Below are 21,379 nucleotides of genomic sequence, written 5' to 3'. Positions count from 1 at the left end.
ATTCCAGTTTACTGCGTATTCCCTTTTACTGTTTGCCCTCCCTAAGTGCATTACCTCACACTTCTCCGGGTTGAACTCCATTTGCCACTTTTCCACCCACTCCACCAGCCCATTGATATCTTCTTGGAGTCTACAGCTATCCTCTTCACTATCAACTACACGGCCAATTTTTGTGTCGTCTGCAAATTTGCCAATCATGCCCCCTACATTCAAGTCCAAATCATTAATATATACCACAAACAGCAAGGGACCCAACACTGAGCTCTGTGGCACACCACTGGAAATGGATTTCCATTTGCAAAGATATCCATTGACTTTTACCCTTTGTTTCCTGTTACTGAGCCAATTTTGGATCCAATTTGCCACATTTCCCTGTATCCCATGGGCTTTTACCTTTCTGATCAGTCTGCCATGTGGGACCTTGTCAAATGCCTCACTAAAATCCATGTAGACAACATCCACTACACTACCCTCATCAATCCTCCTTGTCACTTCCTCAAAGAATTCAATCAGATTTGTAAGGCATGACCTTCCCTGAACAAGTCCATGCTGACTATCCCTGATTAAACCATGCCTTTCCTATCTCTCAGTATTGATTCTAATAGTTTGCCCACCACTGAGGTAAGACTGACCGGCCGATAATTGTCCGGCCTTTCCCTCGTTCCCTTTTTAAACAATGGTACTATGTTTGCAGTCTTCCAGTCCTCCGGTACCTCCCCTGTATCCAGTGAAGATTGGAAAATGATCCTCAGAGCATCCGATATTTCCTCCCTTGCTTCCTTCAATAGTCTAGGAAACAATCCATCCGGCCCTGGTGACTTATCAACTTTCAAGGATTCCAGTCCCTCTAGTACTTCCTCTCTCGTTATGTTTACCGTATCCAATATTTCACACCTCTCCTCTTTAATTACTACGTCCGGATCATCCCTTTCCTTTGTGAATACGGAGACAAAATATTCATTTAAAACCCTACCCACATCCTCTGCTTCTACACACAAGTTACCCTTATCATCCCTGATAGGTCCACCTTTTCCTTAGCTGTCCTCTTGTTCTTAATATACTAATAAAACATCTTTGGGTTTTCTTTAATCTTACTAGCTAATATTTTTTCATGCCCTCTCTTTGCTTTCCTTATTTCCTTTTTTACGTCATCTCTGTACTTTCTATACTCCTCTAGGCTTTGTGCAGTATTTAGTTTTCTGTGACAGTCATAAGCTTTCTTTTTCTGCTTTATCTTGCCCCGTATACTTCTAGACAACCAGGGGACGGGTCTGCATTGTACCCGTAGAATTTAACTTTTTAGTGCCTCCCACTGGCTTGCCACTGATTTCTCCTCAAGTAGTTGTGTCCAGTCCACTTCTGCCAAAACACCTCTTAGTTCTGTAAAATTTGCCTTCCCCCAATTTAAAACGTTTACTCCTGATTTAACTCTGTCCTTTTTCATAATAATGCTAAAACTAACTGAATTGTGGTCACTATCCCCAATATGGTCACCCACTGGCCCATCTTCATTTCCCAGGACTAAATCTAGAATTGCATCCCCTCTTGTTGGGCTTGTCACGTACTGGCTACTTTTGGAAGATGACAACCAATGCATCCACTATTTCCATGGCTACCTCTATTAGTACTCTGGGATGGAGATTATCAGGCCCTGGGGATTTATCAACTTTCAGTCCCATTAATTTCTCCAGCACTATATTTTTTTAAATCTTATACTAATTTCCTTTAATTCCTCCTTCTCACTAGTCGCTTGGTTCCCTAGCATTTCTGGGAAGTGCCGGGTACTTCCGGGTTTCGCGGCTCCACTGCGCATGACGTGCACCCGCATGACGCAATTTCCTGGCGACTTTTTAAAAGGCCCAGTGCAGCATTGAAATGGAGCAAGAGGTTTGGAGGTGATTTGAATTTGTAGAAGATCTGCGATATGGCCTCAAGGAGAAGGGAGGCTGCCCCCAGGTTCACAGGCGCTTCCCTGGATGTTCTGCTGGGTGCACTAAGGGTCAGGAGGGAGGTCCTCTTTCCCAGCAGCAGGAAGAAAAAACCTGCTGCCACCATGAAGAAAGCCTGAGTGGAGGTGGTAGAAGAAGCGAGCAGCAGGAGCGTGATCGTGAGGACTTGGATCCAGTGCCACAAACAGTTCAATGACCCGACCAGGTCAGAAACGTCTTTATGCAACTACATCCTGATGTACACCCCCTCTCACTTTGTCTTGTCAAGCGTACTCCATTCACAGCACTCCTCACACGCACTTCACTCTTATCAGCACCAATCGGACCGCTTGCATGCACTTCATCACTCCCTCCACCACTGCCAGTCACCCAAAACCTCAGGTCATCTGATCCACCTCATTCAACTCCACCCATTCTCAGCACACGTCCTGAAATGGCACAGTCATCACGTCCCCCAGAGGTATGCCCCACGTCCTCCAGAGGCATGCCAATTCCACTCACGTGCATCTGCCTAAGTGTCACCCTCACCGCATGCACTGCATCCAATGGATGCACACAAACCTCAGCCATTCATAGGTCTGTCATTCCACCCTTGCAGGAAAAAGAGTGCATAAAATGCCAGGGAGAGGGCAAGGACCGGCATCATAACCCAGCGATTGTTGAAGTTTACCCTGCGGTGGATGCAGCTTTGGATATGAAATGGCATCTCTGCCACCTTGGAGATGGCGAGGTTGGCGGTCCATCAGACCAGGATGACAGCATTAATCTCTCGAACCCACAGTGCCCACAAGACAAAGTCACCTTCAGCTGACTTCAACACATCAGCAAATCTGATGACGTGAATCACGTGCATTTCAACATTTGCAAAGTTCCATTGCTAAATCTTATCCTTTTCTTCTCTCCTCCAGGGTCATCATGCAAAGAACACGAGCCCCTGTACAGAGAGGAAAAAGAATTCTTAAATAAGCTCATTTCTGCTGAGGGCGCACTGTCACCAGCGCAGAGACGAGCAATCGATGGCCTGTTACACGGCACAAGCGAGCAGGAGCAAAGAGTGGTGGCAAGGACAGCTGTGAAGATTCCGCAACGGGCAGTGGGGGGGGGGGCGCACTCCTCAAGTTCTGCTCAGCTGGACACAGGTGCTGAAGTTGGGGGGGGGGGCATCAATTAAAAAGGAGCATGAAAGAGGGTCAGCAGCAACTGTACGAGGTCCTGGCAGTCCTGCCTGGCTCACTGTCCACAATGTCCCAGAGGAAAGAGGAGTCCAGCTTGAACATTTGTGATGTCACAGGGCTTTTTCACCATACAATGTTTGACTGACTGTTTGGCTGCCTCTATGGAAGTTGTATCAGGCAAACAAATGAGTCCCCGCAGACACAGATGGCGGCCCATACTATGGCTGCCAATATTTCTACTGGCTTCAACAAGCTGGCAGATAGATTAGGCATCGGTTTCCAAGGCATCACTGATCTCCTCCAAGCTGCTCTCCCGCAGACAAGCAGGAGTGATGTGCCACTGGCCCACGGGTGAGTGGATGGTGAGAAGGGAGAAGCAAGTGCACACGTTTCTCAGAACATCTGCAGGTCTCACCCACTGCCCCTCCTCAGCCAGTACCCGGATATGCTGGCCCAGTCTGCCCCTGCACAAGTGGATTAGTCATTGGCAGGGCCCTCACGGGCTCCAACACCCAGAGGTCGTCAGCTGCGAGCACCTCATAAGACGAGCTAGGTACAGACTAGCTTGCCACTAGCTCTGCTGAAGCCACAGTGATAGCACCTCGTAGAGGTGGTAGGGAAAGTAAGAGAAAGGCTGTATCGTTCACCATGGGCAAGCACGAGTGTCTTTAGATCTTTATGATAATTAATTTTTTTGGAGAACATTATACCTTTTGCTTCTCACAACATTCCCGTGTGCCCCATGATTGAATGGCTACTTCTGATTCTGCTTTTCATTTAATTGGTGTGGAAGGTGGAAAGATGAATTGACGGTCACCAATTAGTGATTGTTTATAGGAATGTTTGTGCAAGGGGGAATGGTATCTTAACGTTGTTCCAGTATGAATGACTAACTGAACCTTCAAGCTAGCAGGGCCCTCCTGCCACCCCGAGCAGCAATATGATCGGCTGACCCTGTGTCAGGTGCCCCAGCTTCCTCCTCACCTTTGTCTTCCTCATCAGATGAGGAGTCCTGAACACTACCTTCCTCCTGAACTTCCAGTCCTCACTACTGCACTACGTTGTGCAGCACACAGAACACCATGATTATCCTGGAGTTCCTCGTTGGGAGAATTGAAGGGCACCTCCAGGCCTGTCCAGATTGCTGAAGTGCATCTTCAGCATGCCGATGGCTTGCTCGATGGCACATCTGGTTGTCATGTCGTTGGAGTTGTGCCTCTCCTGTTGTTGATTGGTGGGGTTCCTCAGAGGTCAGGTTTGAAGGGGGTACCCTTTGTCCCCAAGCAGCCATCCATCCAGGTTCATCCCAGGTCTAAACATGGTGGGGATGTTGGAAGCCAGCCAGAGATACGAATCCCAATGCTCGCTCACTTTGGCTATTGTATACCTGCTTGTCCTGGCAAATAATCCGTCAGTCACCTGCCCGATGCATTTATGTGCAGCCGACTGTGACACGCTCGCTATGTCTCCCCTAGCAGCCTGGAAGCGAAGGAATTGAGGGTGGAGCTGACTTTAACAGCCACTGGCATGAACTTCTCTCTCAACTGTGAAGTCTCCAAATCACTACCTCGCATTAGGTACTATCGCCAAACTGTAGCACAAAATGAATGAGGAAAGACCTACGAGTACTTCGGGCCTCCTTACCTTTAACTGCCCCAATAAAATGGCAACCAATCTCTCCTCCGTTTCACTGCCGACTTTGCTGACCCTCGGGAGACCCGCCTCTCAGCTGAACTGTTTCAGGCACCAATGGGTACAATGGGTGACGAGGAAAGCAGTTTAAAAATGTTTTGCAACCTCTTTTTGTTCATTTATAATAATTCAGTATCAGTAATAATTTTGTAGTAATACAATGTGATATAACCAGGGACAGACTCTATCTTACAAGGGCTGCCATTTTGAATGTGAGCAGGCTAAGCAGACTACAGCTCCATGTTATCGATGGACAACCTGACTTGATTTCCCAGGCAGTGCATGGTACTTGAACAAAACTTGCTGGCAAACCATAGCACCATCACGCTGCCTCACCTAGAGGCATCATAATTTTTCTTCTCCGTTCAAAAGCTAAACATTTACAAAAACATTAAATCCGTAAACAGGAAGAATTATATATTTTTTTAAAAATCAAGGACACTGTTGCTTTAACTACCATGAAACTAGCACAGAAAAGAATTCCAATCCTGCTCTCAGTTTTGAAACAGGCAAATCAACAAAATTATGCAATATGGTATTTCAAGATCAGAGATGGAAAAGCAGAGCATAACATCTGGATAATCCAAGGCAGGCTTGATTAGGGAAGGCTTTACTTTGTACTATTCAACTACATCCAAGAGCATGAGTTTGTTTTAATAGGAACGTACAGCAACAAGCTTTTACTTCTAAATAGGATTGATATTTAACTCTCTACAAATCAGCCTGACCCATAATTATAAATGAAACAATGAACAGTCTCTCATTAACCAAATGAAGAAAGTCTTACTAGTGACAGGTGTTGCATTGTTGGGCGTGTCTGCTCTCAAATACTGGGTAGTCTGCGTGGAGGGCTGCGACAGGCCTTGAGAGCTTCCACTGTCACTCATACTGACAAAACAAAAAACAAAGTTCATTACTACAGAGAAGCAGCTCAAAATATATTTTATTTCAATTTGCAATTTTTATTATCTCATTCATCATGATATATGTAATCATTCAGATATATTTTGAACAGGCAACATGAAAACATCGAAGGACAATTAAGTGATTTGCTCAAATAAATCCAACTAACCTTCCCTCTTACAAAAAGGGGTTTTAGGTAGAGCAATTCATCACTTGTATACAAATATTAAAAGCACTACTGGCCAAGTATACTGCATTGGAAGCCCGTAGTTTATTATTTTGTGGTTGGGTGACTCCAGATCAGCTATCAGACCAGTCCCAAGTGCCAACTTCCACTACAGTGAATAGATTCACTCCAGGATTCACACTAGTTTTCCGACTTTTATACATCACAGAATAGCTAAGCAAAGGCAAAAAACCTGAAATGGCAAACCTCCATGAGGTGGCTTTAAGGGAAATATTTTCCAACACATAACAAATATATATGTTACCGTCTACCTTTTGCAGATAAAGATGAGAAATGGGGTTGGAGTCGAAGAGGTACTTCAAAGGTACTTTGAACAGCAAGCACTCTCTCTAGACTTCCCTTCCTCTAAGACTATGAGACAAAGTTTGGGAAATAAAATGAGGGGTCTTGAAAATCTTCCCTCTGTCAGAGTGTTTTGGAGAATTGCTTAACAATATTTACAAATGTCAACTTGGGGAAGGGTGGAAAGAATGAAAAAAATGTATCTTATTTAAGGCCACGATTTATGTTTGAAATGACTAGACCTATCCTTAAGCGATGGAAGTGTACACTGATGACCTTGGCTGTACACACAATGACACCTGCTTCATATTGAAAGAAATGGACAGAGGCGCTTCTAAATTAGAATGGCGATGTACCAAATATGATAATTAAACTATTATATTCTTCAACTAGATTATCAGCAAACTTTGCAGCTCACTGATTGTGGCAGAACTTCTGGTTGACTGTGGCCAGAAAGTAGCAACCTTTTCCTCAGGAAACAAATTTATCACCACAGTTACTTCTGTTGCTGAAGGCACCAATAGTACCCACATTTTGAGATGGGTCACAACACATCCCCCTCAGTTAACCTACACTGCCACTGAAGTCACAACTAGAATACAAAATAATGAGAAGCATACTTAAATTGATGCCATCAAGTCCTATTTAAAACAAAAACATTGCTGCATAGAATACTATATCCACTAACTACAACAAAAAATACTAGATCGCTGATAAGATGTTTCAAATAAATGAAATCCTGTGCATTAAAAAAAATGGAAACATTCATTGCAATCCATGCCTTTTGAAATCATATATTCCATAGCATTAAACTGAATGACACTCACCTGTCATCGAGTTCCACTCTTTTCATGCTGTGCAGGTGCAGAACAGCCAATATTATTGCCACCAAGAATATGACTGCACAGCAAACTCCAACGCTGATGTAAAACACACGGGTGGAGGTAGTGGGTGCTGTGTGTACAGCATCAACTGTGAGGAAACAGAACACTCAGATGGAAATTAAAATTATCTGCTGCCGTTTACATTAAGAATTCTTGAGATAAAGGCTGTAATAGACCAGGTTCACAATTTGCCTCACACCGTACATCTCCATTGTTTAAGTATAAAACAAATTTTCATGTAACTGATATCAAAAACAAGAAATCCCATCATTAAAACTGGTTTTAAAACACTTAAGAATTATGATTAAGAACCTTTTGTGTTTTCTGTGACTTTTTTTGTAAAAACTGAATGAAGATGAGAGTGTCAAAAATGACTAGCTTGGAGGAGCCCAACAATACATGGAAGATGAATCAACTTACACAGTTGAAAGGATTAAGATCACTAATGCACCCTCAAATAATGCCCATCTTGATATCACTTAAGTACACTCCAACTGTCAGTATTAATAACCCGTCCAACCCAGTTCCTGCTGATTTCAACAGCATTCATTGTTGACTATACCATCGGTTTCTGACAGCATAACCTTACATCATAACAATAATAGTGAATAAATTAGACAAATAATTTATTAGCTTAAACTGCAACATTTTAGGATTCAGAAGGGGAGTTTTTGGGCCAGAAGCAATCAGCCGAAGAGTGACAGCAAGAATGTTGAGTGTTGCAGCACACACCAATCAGGAATGGTGGCCAGGAAGAAGCTAGGTTGGGTTGAATCTAAGGGGCTGGGATGGATGAGAGCCTGACGTGCAGCTATGTGCAAAGGGTAGGGTTCGCAACACTCCCAGAATGACCGGGTATTGCCCGGAATCGCGGTTCCTTCCCCAAGCACAGCCCGGAAGATCAGTGGTTTAAATTTCCCACTGCAGGGCGCATCCCCTCCGATCCGTGAAGTCACTGGCTTCTGATCGAGGAGCTTCCGACTCAGTGATGTCACCCAACCACCGCCGCAGAGAGCCACGAACCCACGGAGTGCAGCCTGCAGTCGACTGGAGAGTTGGGAATCACGGAGAGGGGGCAGCTCGGGAATGTTAGGGCTTTCTGCAATTGGAGGGGACTCCAGAGTGGTGGTGGTGGTGGTGGTGGTGGGGGGAGGGAAGAAAGAGAGGGTGACCGGGGAACGGGGGTCCAGGGAGAGAGGGAGACGGAGATTGGTGGGGGGGGGGATGGAGACTGGGGAACGGGGGGAGACTGGGGAACGGGGAAGACTGGGGAACGGGGGAGACTGGGGAACGGGGGGAGACTGGGGAACGGGGAAGACTGGGGAACGGGGGAGACAGAGGAACGGGGGAGACAGAGGAACGGGGCCTCGGGGAGAGGGGCATACTGGGGAACGGGGTGGGCGTGAGGCCCAGCGTTTCCTGCAGAGCCGGGAGCAGCAGGTGGTGAGCAACAATACTTAACTACAGGAGACCCAACTTTTATAAAAGTAAATGCAACATTTGTAGAATGTCACGCGGTCAGAATGTCACACGGTCAGACTTCCAGGGATGCCTCCAATCAGATTTTGGCAATCCAATAAAAGAGGAGGGAGTAGATTCAGGTTAACAGAGCAGAGTGAGAGGGGCGGTCAGGGCATGACTGCATAGAAGGAAAAAAATAGGAAATAATGCTAAAAATAGAAGGCCAACAATAAAAATAGAAAATAAAAAATTGTCTGCCTGATGTATTATTGCTGGCATTGTGTGGTTAGCGTGGATCATTGTTGGAGCCTGATGAGGAGCAGCGTCACACCATTAGCGTGGACCAATCAGGAGCGTCAACAACTAACAGACACAAAATCCTTTGGATAGATCATTTTAAAAATGCCTTTAGTTGAAAAGGTAGTAAAGATTGTGCATTTTTGGGGGAGGGGTCCTTCACAACCAGAGTAAAATGGCAGTAGTAGTTATATCTAAAAATGTCTACAATACAGTGGATAATGGAAGTCTTTTTTTTCCCCACTGCTTATAAGTCTCTTGATGAGAAAGTAAAGATTAACTATATGCAGCCTAAATATCAACTGAGCTTCTATTACCGTGTTCAGTCATGGACATGATTTGCCAAAAATGAGCAAGCCTTACAAAAAAACATTTCTATTGCTAATTTGAAAAGGCAAATTTAGGCTTTTAATGTTATATGATTCAGGCCTCCATGTGCAGAATAATATTTCTTAACTAAAACTATTTTGTCCGTTTCCCCACAGGATAAAAGACATATTCTGTGAAATGAAGACGGCATATTTACAGCAGTACTGCTTCTCTTAAATGAACAACGTAAAGCATTTCCTTCAAATAGCATAGAAGAGGTTTGTAGAGTGGGCAGTGTAGAGGAAGAAAATTTGTCATTTTCAATTGTATTTTAGTAGTAGGGAAATGTATATTAGTCAGTTACTTCCTCAACCCTCCCCCAAAGTCATTACTTACATGCAGTTCTTCCATCTTTGCTGTTGTTTTTGCCTGAGTAAATGGGAGTTTTTCCTTCCTGTTCAGGTTCTAGAGATTTAAACAAAATCTGTAATTTTTTACTTTTAAAATAAGAGTGGTTATTTATGCTAATGTGCACATATTTTGCCTCTCTTCTGGAGCTAACCAGAATGAGATATGAAAATCGTTTTGTTGGTTGCAAAATGCAGTTGTCCTGCAATATCTGAAAGTCTCCAAGTAAATGTGCGACTAAAGTTATTGAACTGATAATCACATGCTAAAGTACACTGTTAAAATGCCACATCTAAGCAAATCCCACCCGGAAAGAAACGGTTTTTTTACAATTCGTGAACAATGCTTTTTACAAGAAACGTGAGCAGGTAGAACCACAAATGTTTATAGCATAGGAGGCCATTCAGCCAATCGCGTCTGTGTTGACATTTTACCAGCACAATCCAAAACTAATTCCACTGCCCCACTCTCTCCCCGTAACCTTGTATCTGTGTCTGCTTCAAATATTGATTGTAAACAATTTTACAACACCATTCACCTGAGGAAGGAGGAAGCCTCCGAAAGCTTGTGAATTTAAAATAAAATTGCTGGACTATAACTTGGTGTTGTAAAATTGTTTACAATTGTCAACCCCAGTCCATCACCGGCATCTCCACATCAAATATTTATCCATTTTTCCCTGAAGGGCAACGGTTGCTGCCTCAACTATTCCGTGACAAAGAATTCCATGTTCCAAGAACCCTCTGTATAAAGAAATTTCTCCTAATCTCTCTCCTCACTCTAAGTGATTATTTTAAATTGATGACCCCACATCACACAGGAAACAGTTTTTCCCTAGTCACTATGAGAACTCTTCATAATTTTTAAAATGTTCAATTAATCCTCCTCTTAGCCTTCCCTGCTCCAGTGAAAATACCCTAGTACCTCAGGTGTCTCCCCATACAGATGGTTTTCCAGCCCTGGCATCATCCTAGTGAATCTACACCGTACTATAGCTTTAATGTCCTTTCTATAATGAAGCACCCAAAACTGCACACATTACTGCAATTGTGACATAACCATTACCGTATTCAAATTCATCGTTACCTCTGCTCTTGTAAACACTGTCCCATTTATAAAGTCTAAAACGACATTGACTTTTTTTTTATGGCTTTATCTCTCACACTTTCAAGGAATTATGCATCTAATCCCTAGGTCTCTCAGTTCTTCCACATCCTTGAATCTCTTCCCAATGAATGTTTACTCCCATTCCATGTTTTTCTTCCCCAATAATGTATTACCTCACAGTACTCTGCATTAAGCTGCATCTGCCAACTATCTGCCCACTCAATTAACGTATCTAACTCAACGACTTTTACAGTCTATCCCACTTTTACATCATCAGCAATTTTTAAGATTTGGACTCTGGTATAGAGTGCACAATCATATATATCCCCTGGGCGGCACCAATTCCAACCCTTCTCCAGTCCAAGCAATGCCCATTTACACTAACCCTTTGTTTCCCATTAGTCAATCAACTTTTGAATCATGCTGCTACATTTCCTTTTGTACCAGATGCCCTGTATTTTTCTAACAAGCCTCTTGTGAGGGACCTTACCAAATGCCTTCTGAAAATTCATATACATTACATTCCTTTTATCTACCCAGTTACTTCCAGTTACTTCATCAAAAAGGTCCTGAAATTTGTCAAATACAACTATCCCTTAACAAATCCCTACTGGTGGTCCTTGATTAGCTCATGCATTTCTAAATCCATACTAATTTTATCTCAAATTATCGATTCTAAGAGTTTGACACAACTGACATTAAACTAACTGGTATATAATTACCTGGTTTATCTTTCCCTACCTTCTTGAACAAAGGTGTTGCATTGGCCACCAAAGAGTAGGAAGGACATAGAGGAGCAAATTTGCGGGCAAATTACAGAAAGATGCAAGAACCAGAGAGTAGTGATAATGGGGGACTTCAATTATCCAGATATAGGCTGGGATAGTAACAGTGTAAAGGGCAAAGATGGGGAGGAAATCCTGAAATGTATACAAGAGAATTTTCTTGATCAATGTGTTTCCAGCCCAATGGGGAAGGAAGCAGTGTTGGATCTAGTTCTGGGGAATGAAGTGGGGCAAGTGGAGCATGTTTCAGTGGGGGAACATTTGGAAAACAGAGATAATAATATCATTAGGTTTAGAATAGTTATGGGAAAAGACAAGGAACAATCGAGCGTAAAAATACTTAACTGGAGGAGGGCTAATTTCAGTGAATTAAAAAGGGATCGTGCCCAGGTGAATGGAATCAGTAATTGTTAAGCAAAACAGTACCTGAACAATGGGAGGCCTTCAAGGAGGAGATGGTTCGGGTACAGAGTAAACACATTCCCACGAGGGGGAAAGGAAGAGCATCCAAAGCTAAAGCTTCCTGGATGACTAAAGATATAGAGATTAAAATGAAACAGAAAAAGCAGGCTTATGATAAATGTAAGATTCATAATATAGTAGAGAACCAAGCTGAATACAGGAAGTATAGAGATCTAAAAAAGCAAATAAGAGGGGCAAAGAGAGCATATGAGAATAGATTAGAAGCTAACATAAAAGGGAACCCAAAAAGCTTTTATAAACATATAAATAGTAAAAGGGTAGTCAAAGGAACAGTGGGACCGATTAGGGACAAAAAAAGGAGAGCTTCCTTTGGATACAGAGGGCATGGCTGAGGTACTAAATAAATACTTTGCCTCAGTCTTCGAGAGAAGTGGATGCTGCCAGTGTAGCAGTAAAGGAGGAGGTGGTAGTGATATTAGATAGGATAAAAATAGATAAAGAGGAGGTACTTATTCTGAGACTGTGACCCCTGGTTCTAGATTCCCCAGCCAGGGGAAACATCCTCCCTGCATCTACCCTGTTGAGCCCTGTAAGAATTTTGTATGTTTCAATGAGATAAGTAGGGAGAGGAGTTCTTCATGCATCAGTTTATTCTAGATTCAAATCCAGACTTCAGAGTTGAAAAGAGAATGTATTAACCTATTTTGCAATCCAGTTCCAACAGTTTAAAAGCTCATTAAAGCTAGTGGCCTTTGTACAAACACGAGCATTCTGAAGCCCCAGATATTGTTTAAAACATCACTGTACTAAGACCAAAACTCAGTGCACTTCAGACAATAGATAGTCATTCCATGGATGCCAGTGACTGAGTAAATCTCCATCATAGAGGATGGCCAGTGCAAAGGCCTCATGCTTGCCCATAGGGCAAAAAACATCAAGGATCCAGGTTTGCTGGCACTCTTGCCCATCTCTGTTGGCCACAAAGCTCAATCAAGAAGGGTTTTCAGCTTTTCAACTTGGCCATGGAAGGTTCATTGCATTGCAGACTATGGGAAGGCAAAAGGGAATATAAAGTTAAATAAATAGTTCAACTGTTTTTGGCAGGAAAGCAAGGATGACATGTTAGCATTTATTTCACATCAGTGGTTCTTCAAGGTGTCAGTGAATAGGCTCACATTAATAGGTTTGGTTTTGCTGTTAAGACAGTGGACAGATTAAAAAAGGGAATTCAATTTTGTACTGTGATCATAGATTTGGAATAAGTATTACTAATTCTTGTCATCCATATTTATACAATGGCTTGGTCTCTGCACATTCTGACATCACCTTTTTCATGAGACTACTCTTTCTCATCATAAATTGCACCACTTGACTAAATTTCACACTGCTGCTATCACTCTCGCAAAGTCAAATTCTGGTGGTAAAGGAAGAGTGAATACAACCACAAATCAGCATTAAAAGCATCGCTGTGTTGTATATATACCTCAGACTTAATCCACAGCCTCCAAAATATGTAGACAAGGTTCCAGCTTCAGTATATTAAATAACCATTGTACAAAACAATGGTATTTTAGGTCCTTCATTTTATTTCTCTCTCCATACTTTATATTATTAAGCACTGTATAAAATGAACCAACCCCACCGTAACATTTAATAAGTCCTACGTGAAATGAAACAAATATGTTTTTTAATGTATCTGCTTCAGTGAATCGAACAAAACCGGTGCATGTATACACTTGAAACTAGTCATCATGTAAAGTGCAGTTGATTCCATTCATTATTTAAATGAATCACACCAGGATCCGAGTGGCATCTCTATCTTGTTAATGTGATTAAATCTGCAACAAAAGTTTGATCCTTAATCTGAGTAGAGATGCTACAATTGGTCAGAGTTAGGGAAGATCAGCCAGGATGCCTTACCACTATCCAGCAACTTTACTGAAAGCACTTGCACGTTGATGTTAGGTTAAGACAAGGTCCGGCTCTGCTGTGAAACCCCTAGAGTCAAATATCAACACTCCATCAAGGATCACACAATAACTATTTGGGCATTCAAGGACTGTGGAACTGTAATCCAGCAGGGGAAGCGATAGGAAAAGGAAATCCAATTACGAATCTAGATAAAAACATCAGATTCCCCATAAATCAGGTGAGGATCACCTCGCTTCAGTGTCAAAATGAAACGAACAGTGAAAAATGTTTTGTTTCACCACGATAGACTATACTTTCTCATTTTCATCATTAATTGTTTAGGACGGGGAATAAAAGATACAAAAAAAACTTGTATGTAGCACTCCTTACTTTTGTAACACATTTTCCTCCTTTTGAAGTTCAGGACTGTGATGTTCTTTGAAGAGTTAATGGTCAGGTTAAGTTGCATTTCCATGGTGACCTCTGAATCAAGTTTTCCTGTGCATAAGAGGTCCACTCTAAATACTGCAGAAGACAAGAAAATTATGAAGCTTACTGTTAAAGTCTGAAATTCAATTTTCAAATATATACAGACTTCTTCATTAGTTGAGTTATGAATTTGACAACTGCCAGTTATGAATTTATAATGGGCTTTAGCAGCATATTCAAGTCTATAAAAAGGAGTGAATGGACAAAAGTCCTGGGAGTGTAGAAGAATCAAACAAACTGAGATCTTCATTGAAAGGCAGGTTAACTTTTAGCTAGTTCCTAAGGAGACAAGGGGGAGCTGTGTGTATGACCATTGTTTGTAGATACAGGCTAGCATTTAGATTCACAATCTTTTGTTATTTTGTCCTTGAGGAAATTAATTAAATTATTGTTACATAATAACTTGTTCATTATTAGTTTAATAAATGTAATTAATATTTTAAAACTCAATCCAGTTCCAATGTATTGCTCTATCGCTTATCAAGGTCTGGAGATAGATCTTGATGAGGCAGAAGAATAATTCCAGTAGCTCAGAAGTAACTGGCACTCCAGGGTTGTCTCTTTTGTTGTCCCAGGCACGTCACCAATGTTATAAATAGTAAGGCTAGTGAAGACAATCTCAAGGGCACAAGGAGTTAGGAGCCGCCTAGAACAATGATGTAAGATACCTCAGCTGAAAAATCAAGAGTAAAGGGGTGAAAAAGACCCCAAAACATAACAGTCCACATTGTTCTGACTTGGATTAAATTGTGAAAACGTCAAGTTTTTTCCACTACATATTTAGCTACACAACTTCTTATTCTTGCACATACTTGACAGAGGTAGTAACACCTGGGTAGCCAGTTAAGAATGAACAAGCAAATATATGGGGTGAGCATGCCACTCAGGATTCAACATTTGTAGCAAACTTCCTCGTTGGCCTGTAGCTTATTGTGCTGCATGCTTACTTCCTCTAACAAAGTGAAAAGTTGACAAAATGTTAACGTGTAACCCTTACACAAGGATCCAAGCAGAAGATACCAGGAGATAGACTTACCTCTTCACTCATTTGGGGAAATCAGGATCATTAGGGGTCGAATTTATGATTGTGAAAACTGTAAATGAATGGCTTTTCAATCACATATATATGCTTTTGTTTACATGTTTAATTTTTTAATCCCTTTCCATTTCAAAGTTGAAGATGAACAGCAAGATGTACCAATTGGAGGTAGGTACCTGGTATACAGCAGTACTGGGGATGGGGTTGGAATTTAGCTGCACTGGGGGAAGCTAGGCTTTAGTAGCACTAGGTGGAGAGTCCAGAGGTTTAGCAGAAACTTTAGTTTACTTTACTTTAGCAGTTCAGCACTACTGGGGTGCGTACCCCGGTATTCTGCAGCACTACGATAGAGGTGCAGCGATTTGATATAATGTGGAAGTTCTAAGACTAGAACTATTGTGCAAGGAAAAACTGCGGTTTGGCAGAACTGTGTTCCTCCAATTAAATATTGGAAAGACCGAAGCTATTGTCTTCAGCCCTCACCACAAACTCTGTTCCCTTAGCCACCGACTCCATCCCCCTCCTTGGCCACTGTCTGCAGCTGAACCAGAAAGGCTGTTCGCAACTTCATCGTCCTATTTGACCCTTAGCTGAGCTTCCCACCCCATATCCTCTCCATCACCAAGACCACCTACTTCCACCTCTGTAATATCACCCGTCTCCGCCCCTGCCTCAGCCCATCTGCTGCTGAAACCCTCATCCATGCCTTTGTTACCTCCAGACTGGATTATTCCAATGCCCTCCTGGCCTGCCTCTCAACTACCACCCTCCGTAAAGTTGAGTGCATTCAAAACTCTGCTGCCTGTATCCTAACACGCACCAAATCCCGTTCACCCATCACCCCTATGCTCGCTGACCTACACTGGCAACGTCTCGATTTTAAGATTCTCATCCATGTGTTTGAATCACTCCATGGCCTCGACCCTCCCCATCTCTGTAACCTCCTCCAGTCCTACAACCTCCACATTTCTCTTCTCCTTTAAGTCACACCTTAAAACCTACCTCTTTGACCAAGCTATTGGTCACCTGTCCTTATGTGGCCCAGTGTCAAATTTTGTCTGATAACGCTCCTGTGAAGTGCCTTGGGACGTTTTACTCTGTTAGTTGTTATGGTTGTGGAATGTGCAGTTTGTCTCAGTGTTGGATTCTTATATCTTCCCCCTCCCAACCCCACTTCCTTCCGTGCCCGCCCCGGAAAAAACTCCCTCCCCCCCCCACCCCACCCCCCGAAGTCACTTACAACGGCACTTTCAAATTCCCAACTGTCTAGCCTTTCGCCCATTCACCACGACATTTCTGCAGCTACCAATCTGCTCAATCACACCCTCACCTCCACCTTTGATGCCCTTGTCCCCATTAAAACCATTACTCTCTCTCACCATGGTCATTCCCCCTGGTACAGCCCCCATCTTCGCTCCCTTGTCCAAGGGACACAGACTTGAACGTTTATGGCGGACATCTGGTTTAGCCATTCATCCCCAGATCTGGCTGGATCACATGAGAGAACTATCGGGTCCTGCTCTCCACTGCCAAAACTGCTCACTATTCCAGGATCATCATGGAATGCAAAGATAACTCTCTCCTTCTCTTCTCCATTACAAATAGTCTTCTTAAACCCCCCTCCCCTCCACCCTCACTAACAAGTGCAAGGAGCTCATGGAATTCTTTTGTCACTAAAATTGAGACCATCCGTTCAGTTGCGTCTGCCACTTCCCTCCCTTCCCCTTGTCCACCAGGCCAAGCTTCCCCTATGGTTCCCCCGTGCCCTAGCCCTGAACTCGCATCTCTTTCGAGTTTCTCTCCTATCTCCTCTCATGCCCTCTCTGAGCTCATCTTGTCCGAGACCCACCTCTTGCTCCCTCGACCCTATTCCCACCAAACTGCTGACCACCCGACTTCCCTTCCTGGCCCCCATTTTAGCTGATGTTAACAATTCCCTCTCCTCAGGTACTGTCCTCCTCCCCTTCAAATCTGCCATCATTATCCACTCCTCTAAAAACCCACCCTTGATCCCTCCGTCCTTGCAAACTATCACCCCATCTGCAACCTCCAGTTCCTTTCCAAAGTCCTTGAATGTGTTGTCACCGCCCAAATCCGTGCCCATCTTTCCCTCAACTCGATGTTTGAATCCTTCCAATCAGATTTTGTCCCTGCCACAGCAATGGAACGACCCTTATCAAAGTCACAAATGAGTCACTATGTGACCGAAACCATGGTAAACTAACACTCCTCGTCCTTCTCTATCCATCTGCAGCCTTTGACACGGTTGGCCCCACCATCTTCCTCCAATGCCTCTCCTCCATTGTCCAACTGAGTGGGACTGCCTGCGCCTGGATCCATTCTTATCTATCCAGTCGTAGCGAGAGAATCACCTGCAATGGCTTCTTCTCCTGCTCCATTACCTCTGGAGTCCCCCAAGGATCTATGCGTTACATCTACTATTTCTCATTTACATGCTGCCCCTCAGCAACATCAGGTTCCACATGTACAGACAACACCCAGCTCTACCTCACCACCTTTCTTGACGACTCCACTGCCTCTGATTTGTCACGCTGATTGTCCGACATCTAGTATTGGATGAGCAGAAATTTCCTCCAGTTAGATATTGGAAAGATTATAGCCATTGTCTTCAGTTCCCACCACAAACACCGTTTCCTGGCCACCGACTCAGGCTGAACCAGACCGTTTGCAACATTGGTGTCCTAAGTGACCATGAGCTGAGCTTCTGACCCCATATCCACTCCATCACCAAGACCGCCGACTTCCACTTCCATAACATCGCCCGTCTCCAACCCTGCCTCAGCCCATCTGCTGCTGAAAGCCTCATCCATGCCTTTGTTACCTCTCGACTCGACTATTCCAATGCTCCCCTGGCTGGCTTCCCACCTTGCACCCTCCATAAACTTAAGCTCATCCAAAGCTCTGCTGCCCGTATCCTAACTCGCACCAAGTCCCGTTCACCCATCACCCTGTGCTCACTGGCCTACATTGGCTTCCAGTCCAGCAACGCCTCAATTTTAAAATCCTTCCATGGCCTCGCCCCATCTCTCTAACCCCCTCCAGCCCTACAACCCTCAGATCTCTGTGCTCCTCCAATTCTTGCCTCGTGCACATCCCCAATTTTCATCACTCCACCATTGGCGGCCCTGCCTTCAGCTGCCTAGGCTCTAAGCTCTGGAATTCCCTCCCTAAACCTCTCCACCTCTCTCTCCTCCTTTAAGATGCTCCTTAAAACCTACCTCTTTGACCAAGCTTTTGGTCACCTATCCTAATATCTCATTATGTGGTTCAGTGTCAAATTTTGTTTGATAATTGCTCCTGTGAAGCACCGTGAGACATTTCACTACGTTAAAGGCGCTATATAAATGCAAGCTGTTGTTATGATCTATGAGCAGTGAGGGGAGGGGAAGTTTCTAAAATATCTCAGCAAATATTGAATTCAGAGTTTTATGATTGATTCTTAGACACTTCTCTCTATCACAGCTGTCACTAATATTTACATTTTCTAACCATGGTAATCACAGCCTATTTACCTGAGAACCTTTCAAGATTCCTCAAGTGAAAATACAAATGAATTAAAATAAAACAGAATTATAATTACGATGATGTAAGACATTTCAATTTGCCTGTCAGTTTGTCACATTTTAAGTGAAAAATAGCTTTTATTGACAGTCAAGTTGAAAACCTACTCAAGTTCATCATGCAGATAGTACCCAAATCATTTTCAAAACACACAAACTGAAATACTGCTATAGACAGAGGCACAATTTGACTTTTCCACCGAAAAAAAAGTTGTTCCTATTTGAACATAAGCCTAGCTGCAACTGGTGTGGAATCAGCACTGATTGCCATGTTTGAAGTGGATTCTTCGGAGAATTGTACGGCTATGGAATTCACTTCTGGGGTTAGTAGTTGAGGCAGAAACTGTGTCAACATTCAAGATTAAATTGGATAGGTGGATGAAGGAAAAGGGGATAAAAGAGATATGGGAACAGAGCAGGAAAATGTGATTCGGACTATTTTTTTACATGGAGGGTAAAGATGGACATGTTGGGCCGAATGGCCTGTTTCCATGTTGTAACTTCTATGTATTTTTTTCTCTCTTAAAAAATACTCAAATAAACTTTACTTGAATAAAGCTTTTTAAATTTGTTCTCTATCATTTTGAAATGCAGTTGCCAGACACCGAAGAGACTCAAGTAAGCAGTAGCACTGAGTTCATGCTGCTCCTCCGGTGTTACAATGCCCTCCAAACTCTCCGTTCCTCTGACTCTGGCTTCTTGTATAGTCTCACCCCTCCATTTGCCCCATGATTGGTGGCTATACCTTCAGCCACCTAGGCCCCAAGTTCCGGAATTTCCTCCCTAATCTTTCATCTCTCGGCCTCCATCTCCTCGAGATGTTTTTCTACATTAAAGGTGCCCTATAAATGCAAATTATTGTTGTTTATAAAGAACAAGAAATTTCACCTTAATTGTTCAGTTGTTCACAAAAAGCTGGGAGAAGTTGTGCTGCGGAAAATACTGGAACTTGAAAAGGGTAAATTAATACCTTGGAGACTGATTTAAAAACCTTCACAAATTTATTCTGTTGTGTAGTATTTGCATACATTTTTTTCGACTTTTAACTATTCCCTTGCAAATCAATTAGATTGGTGGTTTTAGCTAGTACTAGTTTGATATTTTCGTTCTTCCGATTGACAAGGGCCACAATAAGATTGCTGTTCGAATTCTAGTGCACACTGCTGTTGTTAAATTGTTAGCCCTGGCTACACAACCTACAATTCAGATTACCAGACTATAAGGGAGGAGCCTCACTTATGGACAGGGTGATACAATTATCGGAACATTGTTTAAAAAGCCCAACCCATAACAATGTAATTAGCAAATGCTTACTAAAAAATGAAATAACCTACAGTTACTGGGAAATCTTAACCAGTATGTCCATTGTTGCAATGTCGGGAACAATCACATTCTGAAACATTTTCTCCCCTATCTCCAATGAATGCAAAAACTTTCTGTACACACATGAAATATGCTGAGTACTGACCCAGTTAATATGCAAGTTTTCCTGCCCCAATCATTAGCCTAGATTTTCCAATGCCAGACACCCACTGTAGTGACCTAAATCGCTTGGCTGGTAACACAAAATAGCTGGGAGATCTGCCTTGTGTCGTTTCCAGGGGAATGGGGTCCAGACAAGTGCTCCAGTTAAATATTAATTTGGGAGTGGGGGCTTTCTGCATGCTATTTCCTAACATTTAGAGTACGGGTCAACGTTTCTAAAAGATGGCACAAGTAGGTATACTGAATCTGCAATCTCAGTAATTTTTTGATCATTTTTGGCTCTTGGGTTCTCATGGGCCTTTGTGCCAATTGTTCATATATTTTCTTGCCTCAACATCATTATTGGCACAAATAGAAATCCCTCAAATTGAAATGTAAGGCGAAGAGGAGAGGGCCTACAGAGGGATACCAGGCAGCTCAGGCCACATGAGTGGCATTCTGTGCCCACCTATCAGGACCCACAGCTGCATCTGCAGACAGGGTTTAGTGCTTGAGGAAACCCCTCTTCCCAAAGGAAGTTGTGACAGCAGACCCAAAGGCATCACCAAGGTGTGTGAATGACTGACTAAACTTAATGTTGCTTCCCTTATTCACAGTATGACATGTTTGAAAGAAGGCATTCCAGAGTGATCAACAAGTAGCATACCCTGATTGGTCATTCCTGCCAAGATGCCACTGAGCATATTGGTGGGCACTGTCACACCTACTTACCTACTTGACAATGACCATTGGGAACTGTCATTTCAGGGTGCAGGTCAACAGAGAGCCCGATCCAGAGCTGTGTCATTTGCAATCAGGACACCTGTAACTAACACGAGACATAGAGCTGGCATATCCAGAGACAGTAACCATCAGCTGTGGCATGGAACTTGGTTTCACATTCTTGCAAGCACTCTCCAATGCTAACCTAAATGGTGTGTGGAGTGGCACAGAAAGTCATCTGCCTTGCAAC

At 43.1% G+C, this 21,379-nt stretch overlaps 1 protein-coding gene across 5 annotated transcripts in view; it reads right to left on the bottom strand.

Moving 5' to 3' along the window:
* Window positions 1–21,379, bottom strand: part of ryk (receptor like tyrosine kinase) — a 357,734-nt gene that overhangs the window by 193,298 nt on the left and 143,057 nt on the right. For all 5 annotated transcript variants that reach the window (XM_067995687.1, XM_067995688.1, XM_067995686.1 and 2 more), the window contains 4 exons: window positions 14,224–14,358; window positions 9,596–9,664; window positions 7,076–7,220; window positions 5,604–5,704 (listed from right to left, as the gene is read on the bottom strand). In XM_067995687.1, the coding sequence (XP_067851788.1) occupies window positions 5,604–5,704; window positions 7,076–7,220; window positions 9,596–9,664; window positions 14,224–14,358 (450 nt within the window). The remainder of the gene's footprint in view (window positions 1–5,603; window positions 5,705–7,075; window positions 7,221–9,595; window positions 9,665–14,223; window positions 14,359–21,379) is intronic.

This window comes from Heptranchias perlo, chromosome 13, assembly GCF_035084215.1.
Source record: "Heptranchias perlo isolate sHepPer1 chromosome 13, sHepPer1.hap1, whole genome shotgun sequence".
Lineage (NCBI taxonomy): Eukaryota > Metazoa > Chordata > Chondrichthyes > Hexanchiformes > Hexanchidae > Heptranchias > Heptranchias perlo.
The sequence above is the reverse complement of the archived record's forward strand: the minus strand, read 5'-3'. Positions and strand labels throughout refer to the sequence as shown.